The 13,475-nt window shown below is 31.6% G+C and overlaps 1 protein-coding gene across 1 annotated transcript in view; it reads right to left on the reverse strand.

Moving 5' to 3' along the window:
• LOC134706430 (dynein heavy chain domain-containing protein 1-like) overlaps positions 1–13,475 on the reverse strand; it is a 121,430-nt gene that overhangs the window by 22,367 nt on the left and 85,588 nt on the right. Inside the window, exons 79-86 of the mRNA XM_063565351.1 lie at positions 12,943–13,088; positions 11,978–12,248; positions 11,560–11,682; positions 10,254–11,055; positions 9,659–9,803; positions 8,090–8,280; positions 988–1,173; positions 125–309 (exon numbers count right to left, since the gene is read on the reverse strand). Coding sequence (XP_063421421.1) covers positions 125–309; positions 988–1,173; positions 8,090–8,280; positions 9,659–9,803; positions 10,254–11,055; positions 11,560–11,682; positions 11,978–12,248; positions 12,943–13,088 — 2,049 coding nt within the window. The remainder of the gene's footprint in view (positions 1–124; positions 310–987; positions 1,174–8,089; positions 8,281–9,658; positions 9,804–10,253; positions 11,056–11,559; positions 11,683–11,977; positions 12,249–12,942; positions 13,089–13,475) is intronic.

The raw sequence follows: 13,475 nt of genomic DNA on the forward strand, positions 1-13,475 counted from the left end.
GTCCATTCGCAAGTACAACAATAATAAACACAATATAGATCTAAATGAATCTTCTCAAACAAACCTGTACTAAAATAATCTGAAAATATAGTCCTACAACCATAGTCAGGAATTAACAACTTACATGTTCTTTAGCTAGCCTTTGTCTGTGTAAGATAATGTCATTTTCATTGGATCGTTTTTGTCCTTCAAATTCTTTCTTCTCTACTTTCATTGTTTCACTGAGTAGGTGGTTCATGATAGCTTCATCACTGAGGGCCATGTTTATTACACACATTCTGTGTATTGGGATACTGTGTAATCCATCACCTACAATATTATATTTATGTGGTAATTAATGAATTTTAACTGCTGGTTTGAGACTGAAAAATTCTTGTCACTGAATTTTTTTTGTACTGGTCACTTTTAGCATTCAAATACAATAGGTTTTTTTTATACAATTGGATTGTATGTTTAAGCAAGGATTGGTATAGACCTTACTATACAAATCATTGGTTTAAGGTAGTCTTACTAAATTACAAACAATCTTTTTTTGATGATTTGAGAATGTGACATATTATGCTTTTTCAAAACTATTATATAAAGTAAAGCCTATAGAGCTTTTTTTGAAGCTTCAAGTTTTGCAAAATGGTCAAATGTTTAATATATTATACATGAAAATGAACACAACTTTAGTGTGATAGAAAGATCATTACAAGATAGAATAAAACATCTTCAATAACATTTAAGATAAAATATCTAAGTTATCTCCCCTTATAAGCAATGTTGAAAATTTGAATCATACTAAATTTTTTAAAAACAGATGTAAGAATAAGATAAAACACATACTTTTCTTTCTTTAAGATGATGTCTTCAGAATGAATTACATACCTCACTGAAAATTTGAATACTTTATTACAGTCCAAGATTGTTGTGGACACCCTATTTACCAATACAGTTATAAAATACTAATACTAAAAAGTTATCTCCCCATTTTATTATATTTACCTTTTAGGAAGAGTGGAACAGATGTACTAAGATAAAGTTTGAAGTTTGGATGATATCTGAACTCATATGTCCCAACTTTGATGATTTTATTTCCTTCTTTGTCAACAAAGAAATGCTTCAGCAATAATCCTCTAAATACTGGATCTAAGGATTTCCTCTCAATATGTGTAATCAGAATTGTTATACCTATAAACAACAAATAAGAATGAATCCTATTATAATGTATTAAGACTTTCTCTTTATATTTCTGGTTCTTTTTTTGAATATTAGTTTTGTTAGCATTATGAATGACATTCTAACAGTTTATAGGATCAAATATATACAATTTATGTTGAAAAACAAATATATTTAAATGTATACAAAATAAATTAAATACTGCAAAAAGTACTTAGTTGACAGTTTGGTGGTTTGTTTATATTTTTGTTTTGATTTTGTACATTTCAAGATGTCACAAACACAAATTGAGCTCTTTGATATAAATAATCTCAACTCACCATGTACAATGGCATTTATGAGTTTACTGTCCAGTGAGATATAAATAATCTTGACTCACCATGTACAATGGCATTTATAAGTTTGCTGTCCAGTGAGATATAAATAATCTTGACTCACCATGTACAATGGCATTTATGAGTTTACTGTCCAGTGAGATATAAATAATCTTGACTCACCATGTACAATGGCATTTATGAGTTTACTGTCCAGTGAGATATAAATAATCTTGACTCACCATGTACAATGGCATTTATGAGTTTACTGTCCAGTGAGATATAAATAATCTTGACTCACCATGTACAATGGCATTTATAAGTTTGCTGTCCAGTGAGATATAAATAATCTTGACTCACCATGTACAATGGCATTTATAAGTTTGCTGTCCAGTGAGATATAAATAATCTTGACTCACCATGTACAATGGCATTTATAAGTTTGCTGTCCAGTGAGATATAAATAATCTTGACTCCCCATGTACAATGGCATTTATAAGTTTGCTGTCCAGTGAGATATAAATAATCTTGACTCACCATGTACAATGGCATTTATAAGTTTACTGTCCAGTGAGATATAAATAATCTTGACTCACCATGTACAATTGCATTTATAAGTTTGCTGTCCAGTGAGATATAAATAATCTTGACTCACCATGTACAATGGCATTTATAAGTTTGCTGTCCAGTGAGATATAAATAATCTTGACTCACCATGTACAATGGCATTTATAAGTTTGCTGTCCAGTGAGATATAAATAATATTGACTCACCATGTACAATGGCATTTATAAGTTTGCTGTCCAGTGAGATATAAATAATCTTGACTCACCATGTACAATGGCATTTATAAGTTTACTGTCCAGTGAGATATAAATAATCTTGACTCACCATGTACAATGGCATTTATAAGTTTGCTGTCCAGTGAGATATAAATAATCTTGACTCACTATGTACAATGGCATTTATAAGTTTACTGTCCAGTGAGATATAAATAATCTTGACTCACCATGTACAATGGCATTTATAAGTTTGCTGTCCAGTGAGATATAAATAATCTTGACTCACCATGTACAATGGCATTTATAAGTTTACTGTCCAGTGAGATATAAATAATATTGACTCACCATGTACAATGGCATTTATAAGTTTGCTGTCCAGTGAGATATAAATAATCTTGACTCACCATGTACAATGGCATTTATAAGTTTACTGTCCAGTGAGATATAAATAATATTGACTCACCATGTACAATGGCATTTATAAGTTTACTGTCCAGTGAGATATAAATAATCTTGACTCACCATGTACAATGGCATTTATAAGTTTGCTGTCCAGTGAGATATAAATAATCTTGACTCACCATGTACAATGGCATTTATAAGTTTGCTGTCCAGTGAGATATAAATAATCTTGACTCACCATGTACAATGGCATTTATAAGTTTGCTGTCCAGTGAGATATAAATAATCTTGACTCACCATGTACAATGGCATTTATGAGTTTACTGTCCAGTGAGATATAAATAATCTTGACTCACCATGTACAATGGCATTTATGAGTTTACTGTCCAGTGAGATATAAATAATCTTGACTCACCATGTACAATGGCATTTATGAGTTTACTGTCCAGTGAGATATAAATAATCTTGACTCACCATGTACAATGGCATTTATAAGTTTGCTGTCCAGTGAGATATAAATAATCTTGACTCACCATGTACAATGGCATTTATAAGTTTGCTGTCCAGTGAGATATAAATAATCTTGACTCACCATGTACAATGGCATTTATAAGTTTGCTGTCCAGTGAGATATAAATAATCTTGACTCCCCATGTACAATGGCATTTATAAGTTTGCTGTCCAGTGAGATATAAATAATCTTGACTCACCATGTACAATGGCATTTATAAGTTTACTGTCCAGTGAGATATAAATAATCTTGACTCACCATGTACAATTGCATTTATAAGTTTGCTGTCCAGTGAGATATAAATAATCTTGACTCACCATGTACAATGGCATTTATAAGTTTGCTGTCCAGTGAGATATAAATAATCTTGACTCACCATGTACAATGGCATTTATAAGTTTGCTGTCCAGTGAGATATAAATAATATTGACTCACCATGTACAATGGCATTTATAAGTTTGCTGTCCAGTGAGATATAAATAATCTTGACTCACCATGTACAATGGCATTTATAAGTTTACTGTCCAGTGAGATATAAATAATCTTGACTCACCATGTACAATGGCATTTATAAGTTTGCTGTCCAGTGAGATATAAATAATCTTGACTCACTATGTACAATGGCATTTATAAGTTTACTGTCCAGTGAGATATAAATAATCTTGACTCACCATGTACAATGGCATTTATAAGTTTGCTGTCCAGTGAGATATAAATAATCTTGACTCACCATGTACAATGGCATTTATAAGTTTACTGTCCAGTGAGATATAAATAATATTGACTCACCATGTACAATGGCATTTATAAGTTTGCTGTCCAGTGAGATATAAATAATCTTGACTCACCATGTACAATGGCATTTATAAGTTTACTGTCCAGTGAGATATAAATAATATTGACTCACCATGTACAATGGCATTTATAAGTTTACTGTCCAGTGAGATATAAATAATCTTGACTCACCATGTACAATGGCATTTATAAGTTTGCTGTCCAGTGAGATATAAATAATCTTGACTCACCATGTACAATGGCATTTATAAGTTTGCTGTCCAGTGAGATATAAATAATCTTGACTCACCATGTACAATGGCATTTATAAGTTTACTGTCCAGTGAGATATAAATAATCTTGACTCACCATGTACAATGGCATTTATAAGTTTGCTGTCCAGTGAGATATAAATAATCTTGACTCACCATGTACAATGGCATTTATGAGTTTACTGTCCAGTGAGATATAAATAATCTTGACTCACCATGTACAATGGCATTTATGAGTTTACTGTCCAGTGAGATATAAATAATCTTGACTCACCATGTACAATGGCATTTATGAGTTTACTGTCCAGTGAGATATAAATAATCTTGACTCACCATGTACAATGGCATTTATAAGTTTGCTGTCCAGTGAGATATAAATAATCTTGACTCACCATGTACAATGGCATTTATAAGTTTGCTGTCCAGTGAGATATAAATAATCTTGACTCACCATGTACAATGGCATTTATAAGTTTGCTGTCCAGTGAGATATAAATAATCTTGACTCCCCATGTACAATGGCATTTATAAGTTTGCTGTCCAGTGAGATATAAATAATCTTGACTCACCATGTACAATGGCATTTATAAGTTTACTGTCCAGTGAGATATAAATAATCTTGACTCACCATGTACAATTGCATTTATAAGTTTGCTGTCCAGTGAGATATAAATAATCTTGACTCACCATGTACAATGGCATTTATAAGTTTGCTGTCCAGTGAGATATAAATAATCTTGACTCACCATGTACAATGGCATTTATAAGTTTGCTGTCCAGTGAGATATAAATAATATTGACTCACCATGTACAATGGCATTTATAAGTTTGCTGTCCAGTGAGATATAAATAATCTTGACTCACCATGTACAATGGCATTTATAAGTTTACTGTCCAGTGAGATATAAATAATCTTGACTCACCATGTACAATGGCATTTATAAGTTTGCTGTCCAGTGAGATATAAATAATCTTGACTCACTATGTACAATGGCATTTATAAGTTTACTGTCCAGTGAGATATAAATAATCTTGACTCACCATGTACAATGGCATTTATAAGTTTGCTGTCCAGTGAGATATAAATAATCTTGACTCACCATGTACAATGGCATTTATAAGTTTACTGTCCAGTGAGATATAAATAATATTGACTCACCATGTACAATGGCATTTATAAGTTTGCTGTCCAGTGAGATATAAATAATCTTGACTCACCATGTACAATGGCATTTATAAGTTTACTGTCCAGTGAGATATAAATAATATTGACTCACCATGTACAATGGCATTTATAAGTTTACTGTCCAGTGAGATATAAATAATCTTGACTCACCATGTACAATGGCATTTATAAGTTTGCTGTCCAGTGAGATATAAATAATCTTGACTCACCATGTACAATGGCATTTATAAGTTTACTGTCCAGTGAGATATAAATAATATTGACTTACCATGTACAATGGCATTTATAAGTTTGCTGTCCAGTGAGATATAAATAATCTTGACTCACCATGTACAATGGCATTTATAAGTTTACTGTCCAGTGAGATATAAATAATCTTGACTCACCATGTACAATGGCATTTATAAGTTTACTGTCCAGTGAGATATAAATAATATTGACTCACCATGTACAATGGCATTTATAAGTTTGCTGTCCAGTGAGATATAAATAATCTTGACTCACCATGTACAATGGCATTTATAAGTTTGCTGTCTAGTGAGATATAAATAATCTTGACTCACCATGTACAATGGCATTTATAAGTTTACTGTCCAGTGAGATATAAATAATCTTGACTCACCATGTACAATGGCATTTATAAGTTTGCTGTCCAGTGAGATATAAATAATCTTGACTCACCATGTACAATGGCATTTATAAGTTTGCTGTCCAGTGAGATATAAATAGTCTTGACTCACCATGTACAATGGCATTTATAAGTTTGCTGTCCAGTGAGATATAAATAGTCTTGGCTCACCATGTACAATGGCATTTATAAGTTTGCTGTCCAGTGAGATATAAATAATCTTGACTCACCATGTACAATGGCATTTATAAGTTTGCTGTCCAGTGAGATATAAATAATCTTGACTCACCATGTACAATGGCATTTATAAGTTTGCTGTCCAGTGAGATATAAATAATCTTGACTCACCATGTACAATGGCATTTATAAGTTTGCTGTCCAGTGAGATATAAATAATCTTGACTCACCATGTACAATGGCATTTATAAGTTTGCTGTCCAGTGAGATATAAATAATCTTGACTCACCATGTACAATGGCATTTATAAGTTTGCTGTCTAGTGAGATATAAATAATCTTGACTCACCATGTACAATGGCATTTATAAGTTTGCTGTCTAGTGAGATATAAATAATCTTGACTCACCATGTACAATGACATTTATAAGTTTACTGTCCAGTGAGATATAAATAATATTGACTCACCATGTACAATGGCATTTATAAGTTTGCTGTCCAGTGAGATATAAATAATCTTGACTCACCATGTACAATGGCATTTATAAGTTTGCTGTCCAGTGAGATATAAATAATCTTGACTCACCATGTACAATGGCATTTATAAGTTTGCTGTCCAGTGAGATATAAATAATCTTGACTCACCATGTACAATGGCATTTATAAGTTTGCTGTCCAGTGAGATATAAATAATCTTGACTCACCATGTACAATGGCATTTATAAGTTTGCTGTCCAGTGAGATATAAATAATCTTGACTCACCATGTACAATGGCATTTATAAGTTTGCTGTCCAGTGAGATATAAATAATCTTGACTCACCATGTACAATGGCATTTATAAGTTTGCTGTCCAGTGAGATATAAATAATCTTGACGCACCATGTACAATGGCATTTATAAGTTTGCTGTCCAGTGAGATATAAATAATCTTGACTCACCATGTACAATGGCATTTATAAGTTTGCTGTCCAGTGAGATATAAATAATCTTGACTCACCATGTACAATGGCATTTATAAGTTTGCTGTCCAGTGAGATATAAATAATCTTGACTCACCATGTACAATGGCATTTATAAGTTTGCTGTCCAGTGAGATATAAATAATCTTGACTCACCATGTACAATGGCATTTATAAGTTTGCTGTCCAGTGAGATATAAATAATCTTGACTCACCATGTACAATGGCATTTATAAGTTTGCTGTCCAGTGAGATATAAATAATCTTGACTCACCATGTACAATGGCATTTATAAGTTTGCTGTCCAGTGAGATATAAATAATCTTGACTCACCATGTACAATGGCATTTATAAGTTTGCTGTCCAGTGAGATATAAATAATCTTGACTCACCATGTACAATGGCATTTATAAGTTTGCTGTCCAGTGAGATATAAATAATCTTGACTCACCATGAACAATGGCATTTATAAGTTTGCTGTCCAGTGAGATATAAATAGTCTTGACTCACCATGTACAATGGCATTTATAAGTTTACTGTCCAGTGAGATATAAATAATCTTGACTCACCATGTACAATGGCATTTATAAGTTTGCTGTCCAGTGAGATATAAATAGTCTTGACTCACCATGTACAATGGCATTTATAAGTTTGCTGTCCAGTGAGATATAAATAGTCTTGACTCACCATGTACAATGGCATTTATAAGTTTGCTGTCCAGTGAGATATAAATAGTCTTGACTCACCATGTACAATGGCATTTATAAGTTTGCTGTCCAGTGAGATATAAATAATCTTGACTCACCATGTACAATGGCATTTATAAGTTTACTGTCCAGTGAGATATAAATAATCTTGACTCACCATGTACAATGGCATTTATAAGTTTGCTGTCCAGTGAGATATAAATAATCTTGACTCACCATGTACAATGGCATTTATAAGTTTACTGTCCAGTGAGGGATCATCAGCTTCTATTATCCACAAATTACTATCTGGGCGATCTAAGTTCTGTTCTGTATGGAGACTGAAGTTTTCCCAACTATTAGTAACCGAGGTCACAGGTCGAAGTTCTTCACTGTTCCACGTGTTACGAGAATGTCTTCCCATTGTACTGTAATTATAACAAATCAAAATTTTGTCAAAATCAAGTGTTTTTTGTCAGCAAAAACAAAGGGAGAGTATAATATTAAAATGATGCTTGATTAAATTGGTGCATCCAAGCACTTTTCAGGGGTAACCTTTAACAGGAACCCCCAATTTGACAAAAAGGATTGATAAATACTTCAATACTTGTGGAGTTTTATGACCAAAAAGGGACCTAGAAAGTATTAAAGAATCCACCTAAGGTCAATGTTACCAGTGAGCTTTGGAATATTAGTTTCTAATTTTTCATAACTATTGATGCTGTTTACATAATATATACTAAATAATGACTACAAAATATTAGCTTCTTATACATCTTAATTAAACCAGCCAACTAAAGAAAACACACTAAAATGTAAGTTAACACATTAAGATAAGTCACATGACTTAGCATCTATTTTAAGAAAATATCAGGTTAATAAAAAGATGAATGGTACACAGACTGAGTATCAATGAGAGCGAGTGATAAGTAAACATGCTAATGCTTAAAAAGCTTTTCACAAGAAATTATCATTCAAAACTGATTTCTGCTGGCAGATACAGAATACTGCTGCATTGTTTCTCATAAATGTTAAATTTAATTAGCTGAAAACTACTGAATTATAATCCCACTACAAGAAAGAGAGTGATCAACTGACTTACGACTCGTCCGATTGAAAATGTACTCTTACACTGTCCTCTCTGAAATACACAACTCAACAAATTGTATCTAATCCAAAACTTATTACATTTATGTTATTACTGTACTCCATCTCCACTGCAGACTCATTTATGAATTAAAGAGTAAGGGAAAACACACGTTTTCAAAAATAATATAGAATTCAGGGGAAGATATTCATGAATTTTAAAGAGTAAGGGAAAACACACGTTTTCAGAAATAATATAGAATTCAGGGGAAGATAATCATCAATTTTAATACATGTACTATTTCATGACATGATAGTAGAACAAATAGATATCCAATTTAACTTTTTCTCCTCTTGAATATCAGCCAAAAATCAATGCTACTATTAATGTTGTGTGTTCATATAGGAGAATTTCCCAAATAGTAATAAAATATTTTTAAAATTAAAACTATGACCTAATGTTTTAATTTAACTTAAAATATCTTACACATTAATTTTAATCTTTTAGGAAAATATAAGCAAAATCTATAATGAAATATCTTGGTACTTCTATATATGTACCTCAGACCTGTCATAAATTTTTCAATTTATTTGATTTCTTGTAAATTCCTCAGTCTTTCCCAACTTTTTAGACAAAAACAAAAACACAACAAACTTTAACATGGGTTAATAAAACCCTCCTACCAATTGATTTATAATAAATATTTGCTTATATCTTACCTCTTAGTATAATCTGTAGTAGTTAGAGTATTGGTAGATGCTGTACGGTCATCAGTATACACATCAGAGTAGGTCAGAGTTGTTCCACGACTAGGTGGTAACTGACCTGAACTACTCTTACTTCTGTTGGATTCCAAGGGAATTCCTTAAATAAGAAATATCATTTCATAGTACCCTTAAACAATACAACTTAGTAGATGTTGAAAAATCAATAATTCAAAAAACAAAACACTTAGTTTGAAGGAAGGTTATAATTTTGTGATTTCCTTTCATGAATTTTTCAAAGTTTTTGATAATATCAAAATAATTTTTTTAAATATACACACACTTAAGAAAAATAATCAAAAATTATGCTCTAGCAATTTTCAACAACCTCTGCAATTTAGAAAAAGAGAAATAGAAAGAAAAAAAAAATTAATGTCTGTAAAAAATATTTAATCTAACACCCTTATTCTATCTTACTCTTAAGAAGAACAAATCAATACAACTGACAGTTGAAAAAATAAATAAATAATTATTCATTCTAATGTTTTTGCAGAAATTACAGTAAAACAATTCAAATTTGAAAATATGAAGGAAATAATTTCCCACTCACCATCTAATTCGTCTGGAGTACTCTCTTGTACATCTTTCTCTGTAAATACATTTTTACTATTCTGAACTGTTTTTACCCATAATTCAGCCTGATTGTCCGGGTCAATCAACATAGGCCAGCAGTGCTTACGATTGTGACAACTCACTCTCATCAACAGTGCATTCTGTATGGAATGTAGGTCAGTTGGAAGATTGGACAGACGCCAATTACTCAACTCATCAAAATCACTGAGAATCTCTTGTAGAGTAAAATTATTCCTGTTCATTAATGTGCTCTGTTCATCCTCGTCATCAGAATCTTCGAACTCAATAGTCTGTGTCTGATCATACTCAAAACTTTCTTGTTTCTTGAGTTCTGACTTGTAATATTTACTAGTATCGTATACAGCCGGTGGGTATTTGTATGTCTTTATTTCTGGTAATGACGGCATGTCCAGTGTACTCTCACTACCTACACTACTTTCTGTAACAGTACGGGACATACTACTAGTTGTGTCAAACTCTTTATGTCCATCAAATAAACCTTCTAAGTTTGAACTTAACGGGAAAACATCTTCTCCAAGTTTCTTTGTCATTTTGTAATTTCCATGTTTAGATCTGTCCTGCCAATCATGCAGAAGTTCTGCACGCCATTTATCCTCCAGAGGGCCATGATAACAGACACAAGCTGCTGTAATCAGAGCATCTCCAGGTGATGTGAGAACATTACGACGAGCCTTTCTTAACTCGGACTTCCACAAGTAATGCTGCATAGACATATGTTCCATAAGATTCACAGCTCTCGCTATCTTTCTCTCTATGGCCTATAACAAATATTTCAGTGTTATAAATAACATAAAGAATAAGATCACTTTCAGTATAGTAAAGATAAAGAAATTCTTATTTCTAGAATGTTAAAATTATGTAATATTTCTCATCTAATGGCAAAATATATCCTGTCTGTAAATTGTGTCTTGTTTACTGAACTCCCAGAGAAACTTGAAAGTCTGTATACTTCAATTATAAGAATATTTTCAAACATTGCCTAAATCCTTTTTATCCATCAAATAAAACTATAAAATCTGTCATTTTGTAAATCAAGACTTCAAAGATAACATGAGTGCCAATTTCCAAAAAAATAAAATAAAACTGAACAAATTTGAAATAACTAGCTTTGAGAAATCAAAAAAATTCTACCACATTTGTGTAAAAAATCAAAAATCAAGATTTTGCTTAAATCTTGCAGTAAAAAAGATTGTCTCCCTTTACATTCACCAATATTTTGGTATCTCTGAAAACCTGACAACATTACCCCATAACTAACTAACCTGCATATGCCTCTCTATAGTCTTAGCTCTCTTGACAGCAGCTTTATGTGATGTAATCACCCTCTCTAGGGCACTCTTTATTCTGTTCGCTTCCACTCTCAACTGTCCTAACTTAGCTTGAGCCTAAAACAATAAAGCTGTTATTATGATCAAAACAAAGACAAAAACTTAGTAAAGAACTGTCAGTTTATTCTTTAATGTCAGATAAATATCCAGGTTTCAAGAAAATAATATCTTCACAATAATAAATTTCCACTAATTTCAACATAAATAATGCAGTTTTGTTATATTGAAAATAATCAGAAAATTTGTGACCATATAAGAGATGTAATGATTAAGAATTTTATCTTTCTGACTTTGCCCAGTAAACAGATCTGACCAACAACAAATAATTGAGTACATGAGTCTGCTAACTAACCTGAGTGAATTTATCCTCATGTTCTAGCAGGTTACGTAATCTTGGTTGCATGTTACGATGTATGTGGGCATATTTATATACAGCATGCACCCAAATACACACGTTAGTCGCTGACAGACTGACTTGTTTGACTAAGTCAGGATCAAACAGAGGATTAAATACAAATGTCTTCAGCTCTTCAAATATGTCTTCTGGAATGTGGTCCTTGTCAAAGAACATCATCTCCTCCATAAAGTTATCTCTAATCAATAATAACTTGGCATTCTCCCAACTGGAAACATATACATATACATACATGTATATACTAATATATAAATGTTATAATTGACATATACATATACTAATATATAAATGTTATAATTGACATATACATATACTAATATATAAATGTTATAATTGACATATACATATACTAATATATAAATGTTATAATTGACATATACATATACTAATATATAAATGTTATAATTGACATATACATATACTAATATATAAATGTTATAATTGACATATACATATACTAATATATAAATGTTATAATTGACATATACATATACTAATATATAAATGTTTGACACCAAAGGTAAAGACGAAGACTATTACTGTTTGGCAGGACAATAAGTGCGTACATTTTTTGTGTGATGTGGCTCACTTGGAACATACAACTATGATTTACTCTAATTTTGTGGTTGATTGCTTCCTGTCAGATTTGTTTTTTGTTACTTTTTTTGTAATAAATCAGGCCATTGCTTTTTCACCAGAAATTTTCATATTAAAACCTTTGTTGCTCACTGTACGGTATGGGATTTGTTCAAGAAATAACAGGTGTCTTGTTTTCAACAATATCATATCTTTCAATGACTATAACTCTTTTAAAAAAAGCTTTCATGACAAAATCAAAAATGTTTAGTACTGTAACTCAACATAAACAAGAGAGAAAAAATGATAATAAAATAGTAACTTACTCTTGAGGTACTTTGAATAACAAACATAAAGCTTTAACAACAAATTTGACAAGTTCTGGTGGTTCTCTGAAAGATTTCACTTCCTCTAGATCATTTCTGTTGATCACATTAAGGGCTGTCAGAGCTGCTTGGTAGTTAGGGTTTACCTGCTCAAATAAATTATTCCATTATATTGTTTTTTCTGTATTGTTTGAAAATAAGGTTTTACTGGTTCTGTTGTAAGGTAGATTTAAAAGAGATAATTGTATTGTATTTTAAACTCTGACAGCATCAATTGGTGATTTGATGGTAGCAAATTAAGTTTACGGGTAAACAGGTATTTGTGACCTTCAAATCACCAATTGATGCCGTCATAGCTTAAAATACAATACTGTTATCTCCATTCTAATGAAACTGACAGAAAACGATGTGGATTCATACATTTAAACTCTGTTATATCTAATCTGTGCTTGTTTGTACATTTTCATAGCATCAATTGTAATTTGATGCCATGAGAATTAGTGACGTTATCCAATCAAAATGAACATACAAAC

The sequence above is a fragment of the Mytilus trossulus genome, chromosome 2, assembly GCF_036588685.1.
Source record: "Mytilus trossulus isolate FHL-02 chromosome 2, PNRI_Mtr1.1.1.hap1, whole genome shotgun sequence".
Classification (NCBI taxonomy): Eukaryota; Metazoa; Mollusca; class Bivalvia; order Mytilida; family Mytilidae; genus Mytilus; species Mytilus trossulus.